Genomic DNA, 7,039 nt, shown 5'->3' on the forward strand with positions numbered 1-7,039 from the left:
TGTCTAGAGCTTAAGTCAAGGGATGGAGGGGGAGAAAGGATGTAATGCTTGGCTTTCCTTTCAGATTATCTTCCAGATCACGCCTTTGAATGTGACGCAATGGTTGATGGTATTGAAAATCTCCCTACCTGTCATTCTGCTGGATGAAACACTTAAATATGTGGCCCGTAACTACCTGGAACCTGGTAAAGATAGTGTGCGGCCTGCCACCAAACCATGTTCTTTGTCAGCATGCACCGAAGGAGTTTCCTGGCCGTTTGTGTTCATTACTATGCCCTTGGTTATCTGGCTTTACAGCACAGACACTAACTTTAGCGATATGTTTTGGTCTTGACTGACATGGTGACAAGTTTTACATTCAAAGAAAAAGTTTAACTTAATTTTTTTTATTGTTTAGAGCAACTGTCTATTTCTGCTGAATTTTCACATGAACATATTTGCCGGTGATGGAGGTTTCATAATCTAGATTTTGGTTTTTTGCTTTTTCTGACTTCAGTGGGGGCAATATATTCCTCTTTTATACACAGTTAAAGTGTCCATTGACATGTACAGAGAACTAACACTATTTTATGCAAATATTTTTTTGTAGATGAAAAGCATGTACAGTGTTCTGTTCAATAGTCTATTCATCATGTAAAAAAAGTAAATTTTTTTTGAGCCAGCGGACACTATCAAACTAAATTGGCAGCAGATTTTAGGGAATGAATGTGTGTTGTCTAAAACTAAAAAAGCATGTAACTGTTTGTCTTCTGCATGATCATCCAAACTTAATTTGTCATAAAGTCAGGTTTTATTCATAAACAGAACTTTCTGCACTGGGTAGAGAGTACTGCTACCTCAGTCAGGATTTCTTCTTGGTTTCCCCTCTTCCTGTAACCTCACTCTTGGTTCTTGACTGTCCTTGTTTACACCAGTTTCTGTATGAGGTATGCCTAATCTTGCTCGTGCAGAAAATATCATTCCAGGTGCAGCCTGCTGGGGTTCTTCCATACTCTCAACACACATAGGGTTGTTTTTTTAAGATTATTTATTTAAGTGTCTATTGTATTTTATTGTAACAGACATTATTTTGCCAGTGTTGCCCATTAAGCAGGGATAGGGAGGACGACTACTGTCTACTTAAATGTAAAACAAGCCCTTCTAACAAACACGATCTGTTTTAATTCAAAAGAGGGTTTAAGTTGGATTTTAATACCTAATTTACATGTGTCAGAGCCTTTCTTTTTCTCCCCCCTCCCCCTCCCCACCCCTTAAAATCAAAAGTTGTAATGAGACCTGGAAAAATAACTTGCACTGCATAACTAGAAATTGGATTTCCTACACTTAGGGCACTAATGATCAGTTGTATACATGGAGTTACTCTGCTGGCCTGTTGTTAGCCTGACTTGAAGTAACAAGCTCGTGTGTGTTTTTTGTAAAATCTGTAAATAGCACATGACCAAATTGAACATATTGTATAGAACTATTTTTATTTTGATGTGGCACTAACCACCTTCATTATTACGGTAAATGTTAAAGCATGTTTTCAAATTCAGTCCTGTATCAACAATGTGTAAGTCATTAACAGTCCTAACTGTGGTGTTTTTCTCCAATGCCTTCCAACTTTCATCGACTAAAGTGAGTATTTCTCTTCCATTTCACCATGCCAGTGGTGACTTGCTGTAAAATAGCATATGCTGTATACATGTTGAAGAATAAATAGTAATTTCCTTCATTCCCATGCTGTGTTTTGTCAAACTCTGCTGTGCTACATTATTATCACCACTTTAGACTCTTTGTTTTGTGGTCTGAAGCTCAAATTACTGATTTCAAAGGCAAAGCACTTGCTTTTGGTTTAGTGTATTTTAGGTCTTGTTTTGTAGCACCCAGGAGCCTTAGTGCCCCAAGGTCTTGCAGCTTTTGGTCTTAAGTTTGAGATAAAATTGGACAAATCTGTAACTTAAGACAGTGACAGTTGTTCACGTGAACGTTTAGTGTCTAAAACGCTCTGGTACGTGTGGTCAGGTGCTGGTTTACTCCAAAGCTTTTTCCTGCTCTGAAAGAGAAGATGCCCTTTGGAGCTGACCATCCTTCCCTGGTCTCTGGTATCTTCAGTGCTCAAAGTGCAGGCGTTCCTCTTTGCAAAAACAGCTTATTGTTTCCAATAAGTCGAAGTGCTTTGAAGAGTGGTCATAGGAAGAGACAAAAGAACAGTCTCAGCTTAACAGGATAGTCTTTGAAAATCGTACTGGGGTCGTTACGTCTTTGTAGAGTAGCAGTTCCTGTGTTACCTTGTGCTGGCTCAGGCTGCTTTAATAACCAAATTCAAACAGCTTTCTGATTCCTCTGTGAATTCTCACTGATTATATAGACTTTGACTTGTCCAAGTTGATGCTGAAGTGATTCAGAGGAGCTGGACCTGATGATGTAGTAGGTGTGTTGCCAAACTAAACATTTAAAACCTGTCGAATGCCCTCTTTAGTGTGGGAGAACCTGTCTTTGGCAAACTAAGGTTTGGCTTACCACAAAGCCAGTGGCCAGCACCAGCCATTTGCTGTGTGCATAATAAATGAGCAGTATGAGCCTTGTCCCTGTTTCTTGAACCAGAAAAATAATAGGTCGTGATTTCGGATTCCTCAAGATCAAAGTATGTACAAGTATGTTATTTGTTGGAAACACCACCAAGTTAGTTCTGTGTGCTCCCAACATTACTGACAAACGTTTTCCAGGGCAGGAACGCCACTGAATCTTTGAACACTGGTTCTGTGTGAACCTCTAGAGCACCATGTTCATGGGCTTTTTAAAGCCATGTGTCTGACTGTCACCATGGACAATTCTGCTTCTTACACAATCCTCTTCCTGTCTATTATGCCAAATAATTGTGCTATACAACCCCTTTTCCCCTGTCTCTAAGAAGCTCAAGGGGAAAATGTCAATAAGTAGTACTCAGTCTTCAACAACTTCTTTGTTGGATCTCTCTGTGTTGAAGATGAATCTCACTGCTTGTGTCATGGATTTCCATGCTGCCATCTGAATGCTCCCTCATGCTGCGTGTCTCAGGGATGCTGGCATTAGGGCCTTGTGTTCCCTGGAGTTTGCCTTTGAAAGGTGGGTGACTGGTGGGCAGATGGAGTGGCACTCCTCCCTACCAGCTCCTGAGGTCACAGGAGCAGTCAGGTTTTGTAAGGTGCTCCTAAAGAGCCCAAGAAATCTTAACCCTCGTTTTTTTTAATTTCTCCCAGTCTTGCTGTCCAAATTTTCCTGTAGAAACAGAGCAAGAGGGTTTCCTCAGATCAGCACTTATCTCGGGTTCACTGGCAGCTGTAGCTGTGCTTTCAGTACTTGTGTTTTCCAAGTGTGGCTGCCACATGGTAAATACCAGCTTTGCGTGGTCTGGACTGGCCAAATGTTAAGACCTACCATGAGCTTCTTCCTCAGCAGTGAAGCGCCCTGCCCTGAAATCATGGCTGCAAGCTTCCTTCTCATCTTGGAGCCGGAGTGCTGTGGATTTGGTCTTAACCCTTCTCGGTTGAGTAGGCTCTGGGACATCACTCCAGTGTGCTTCTGGCATTAGAATAGCATAAGGCAGCCGATGGCTTGGCTTTTCAATTATAGAAACTATAGAAATACAGTGCGAGGTTAGGAATGCACTGCAAGCAAATGTGTTAACTAAAATGCTTATCCTCAGTTGCATAGATCCTGTCATTCTGTAGCTATCAGTCCTTTCATCTAGAGAAGCCAAGAAGGGAGGAATTTCCAATTCCAGATAGAATGACGTACCAACATCTCAGTTGAAACTCTCGCTTAACTTCTTTGTTCCCTATGTATTTTCTTTCCAACCACCTCACTGTACTAGGGTCATCTGGGGATAGAAATAGGTAACTCCTATTTTAATGTGTTAGCCCTGTGAGTATATAAGTGGAAGCACTTACTTATTTAAGCAGAAATTAAGTTACTCAGGCTTTACCTCCCACTCCATTTTTAGAAAATAACTTTCTACTCTTTATTTCCCTTTGCTCTCATCTCACTGAGCTTTTCCATCTCCACTGTTTTCTGGATTCCTTAATGTCCTCACATATTGCTACTTGTTTTCTAGTGTGAGAGGTGTGTGTAAGAGCAGTATCAATCATGTGATTGATGCTACCTTATGCTGGGAGCACCAGGAAGGATATTGGCTTATCCTGGGAACCCAGTGGGGTTTGGTTTGGGAGCAGCTCCTCCTCAATTCCATGTCTGTAGCCTGGTCCAAATCAGAGCAAAGAAAATGGTCAGGCAGCTGCAGTCCTGTCAGATAATTAGACAAGGGCTTTTATCTTCATCGTGCCTCAGGCCCTCTCTGCCTTCAAATGTGAGTGATTCAAAGTACTGTTTGTGAGCTACACAATGAGCTGCTCCTTTTGCTGGCATCCAAGCAATAAAAATAGTTCATACTTGGTTTCCCAACATATTATTGCAAATAAGTAAGTATGAAAGAGGCTGCAGAAAAATATACCAAGTCTGTCAGAATGCTAGGAGGCTTATGTTTGTAGGGAGATGATTTTGGAGAAGGCTAATGGTCAGAAAATGAGTTTTTAATCTGATGATAAAATGCAGTACAGCAGTCCCCTGTCACTGTTCTGGGAACACAGCGGATGCACAGAATGTACATGGTAAACAGCTAAAGATGGTTGAATTTCCTGAGATAAAGGGAGGTAAAACTGATACAAAGTTGTCTGTCTCTTGCACCTGTCTTGTTTACTTTTTTGCACTTCTAACCATTAACTGTTTCCCTAATCTCTGCTAATTACATCCTTAATTACATTAATATGCATTTTCAAATCTTAGCAGGAGAGCCTAAATTTTATAGTGTTGAAGCAGCATTTTGAAGAGCCACCATCAAGTTCTAGGGACTCAGAGTACACTGTTCTCTCCTAGTCGCAAGGCTAACCTTACGCTGTATTTTAGGGGTAAAGTACAGCAGTAGCTTTATTCATTGTACTCTACCCTTCGCCTACGCGTTTATCCGTGTAGTTGAATGACTCCTTCAAAGCTTTCCTACTGCTTCCCAAAATAAGTGGCATAACTTGGAAAAGGGACATTGTTAGGTCGCTTCAGGGCCAAACTTGCAAAATGCTGCATCTTACTTGAGCTCAAACCGTGTAGCATGGAACTTGAAAGTAAAGATTACAAAGATGGGAGGCTTAGCCTTCGCCTTTCTGCCTGGCCAGTGGCGACAGCCATCTAAACATGTCTTAATTCTTCTTCGCAGCAGGCTTCTGTAGGAAGTGCTGGCTTTGCTGGTGATAAAGGGAGCTCTGCTGCATTCAGAGGAGCTGAGCCATAATCCAGAGGGTTCTGGGCTTTAAGAACAAAGTAACCTGAGAGTGTCCCTTCAATGCCAGAGCAGCCAGTTACCAAACTTAACGTTCTTTCTTCTGTCACTGTTGATCTTAGTCTTGCTTGTATAATGATACTTAGCATTCATCCTTTCATTAACTGATGCCTTTTCTTTCTTTCCTTTTCAGCAATACTGGAGTAATCGCTTCCTAAACAATTTTGCAGAAATGTAAGGTTGTTTTGTTGCGTGCATGTGTTTTTAGCAACACATCTTCCAAAACTTCTGCATGTATCATGTGTAAAGATTCTTTGCTTTCCCTAAAACAAAACTCATTGTGTTCTCTGTGGAAGAAATGTGTGGTACCATTAGGACTTCATTATACAGATGTACAAACGTGCAATATAGCTTACCGAATTGGAAACTCTCTCCAGAGGAGTTTGGGTTCTGTGCTGCATGGAGAAGAGTTTGTTTATCCTTGAACAAGAATTGTGGAGCTGTCAGCCAATTTTCCATATTTCTGTATGTAAAATGTCAGTTTATACAATGTACAATATCAAAATAATGCATGCCTTGGGTTGTAGACAAATCTTTCTCTGTATTGTATCATCCAAACATACTACTCTATAACAGCTTATGTACAATGCTATGCTATTTATAAAATTCATTGAAAAGATTACAGATGAATGTTAAACCGTAAGCCTCCAGTTCATAACTTTGGATTTTTTTATCATGTGTGCAAATCAACCTCTTTTGCACTGTAATGTAACTTATTTAAATCTAAGGCAGTAAGACAGATGTTGGTGCAATACAAAATGTTGTGATGCATTTCTAAACAGCGATGACTGACTTAGCCAGTTACCACAACTGCATGTGTGACCTTTAGAAGTTGTAAATAAGATCAATTGTCTATTTACATGCTGACAGTAAGAAGCGTCACACCTAGTTTCATTTGTATCAGGTAAATAAATTTATTCTACAATACATACTTTGCGTGTTATTTTATGCACTTTGTTTTCTGCAGGTACATGCGTACATACTTCAGCGCTCTCTTATATTAATGCCAGGATGACACTTACTAGCACCAACACCATTGCAATCTTTCCTCCTAGAACTATGCAGATGCCAGCTGCTCCTCCGGCAGTATTGACCTCCTCACTGGTGTGATTTCCTCTGTCCAGGGGCTTGTGTGTGTGTTTAAGGGACACTGTTAAGTACTTTGATCACTCAATTTTTTTAAAATGCTCCATTGTTTGTAAAATCCCTCTGAGAAACTTAAAATAAACATTTCTTTCCCAACTACATCTTTCTTTTTTGTCCTTTTCTATTTTTTAAATTGCCCCAACCTGATACAGCTGCTAGTCTCTTCTCCCTTGGCTAGGAAGAAGATGAACCAGCTGTGTTTGGGGTGAAGCTCAGGCCCAAGGCACCTGTGGGAAGCGCTGCTGTCACTTAGGGCTTGTTCCACTCCCCAGACCAGGGGCTGCTCTGCACTGAAGCACTCCAGGGGTAAAAGCTCCAAGTGTCTGTAACACTCTGCTCCAAAGGCCCTAAAAACTAAGCTTTGGAGGAATATGAAGGGAAGCCTCTCTAAATACACCACTTTAGCCAACTTCAGTAACGTGTTTTAAATTAACTGCAATGCCTCTTAACCTCCAGGCTGTGATAGCAGTGCCCTGCTCGCAAGCCGCGTTATCCAAATGAGGTGACATGTCTGAGACCCTTCAAACACAACCGTGCGAGGTT

At 40.9% G+C, this 7,039-nt stretch overlaps 1 protein-coding gene across 2 annotated transcripts in view; it reads left to right on the forward strand.

The window, feature by feature from the left end:
• ATP2A2 (ATPase sarcoplasmic/endoplasmic reticulum Ca2+ transporting 2) overlaps positions 1-6,595 on the forward strand; it is a 45,726-nt gene extending 39,131 nt beyond the window's left edge. Inside the window, exons 20-21 of one of the 2 annotated variants that reach the window (XR_004409320.2) lie at positions 65-1,617; positions 5,484-6,595. Coding sequence is in view for 1 of the 2 variants with exons in the window: in XM_033008358.2 (XP_032864249.1) it covers positions 65-334 (270 nt within the window). In the remaining variant the exon portion in view is untranslated. Of the gene's footprint in view, positions 1-64 lie in introns of both variants that reach the window. The other variant, XM_033008358.2, reaches the window with a different exon arrangement.
• The last annotated feature ends 444 nt before the right edge of the window (positions 6,596-7,039 follow it).

Source organism: Tyto alba, unplaced genomic scaffold (assembly GCF_018691265.1).
Source record: "Tyto alba isolate M040663 unplaced genomic scaffold, T.alba_DEE_v4.0 Super-Scaffold_44, whole genome shotgun sequence".
Taxonomy (NCBI): Eukaryota; Metazoa; Chordata; class Aves; order Strigiformes; family Tytonidae; genus Tyto; species Tyto alba.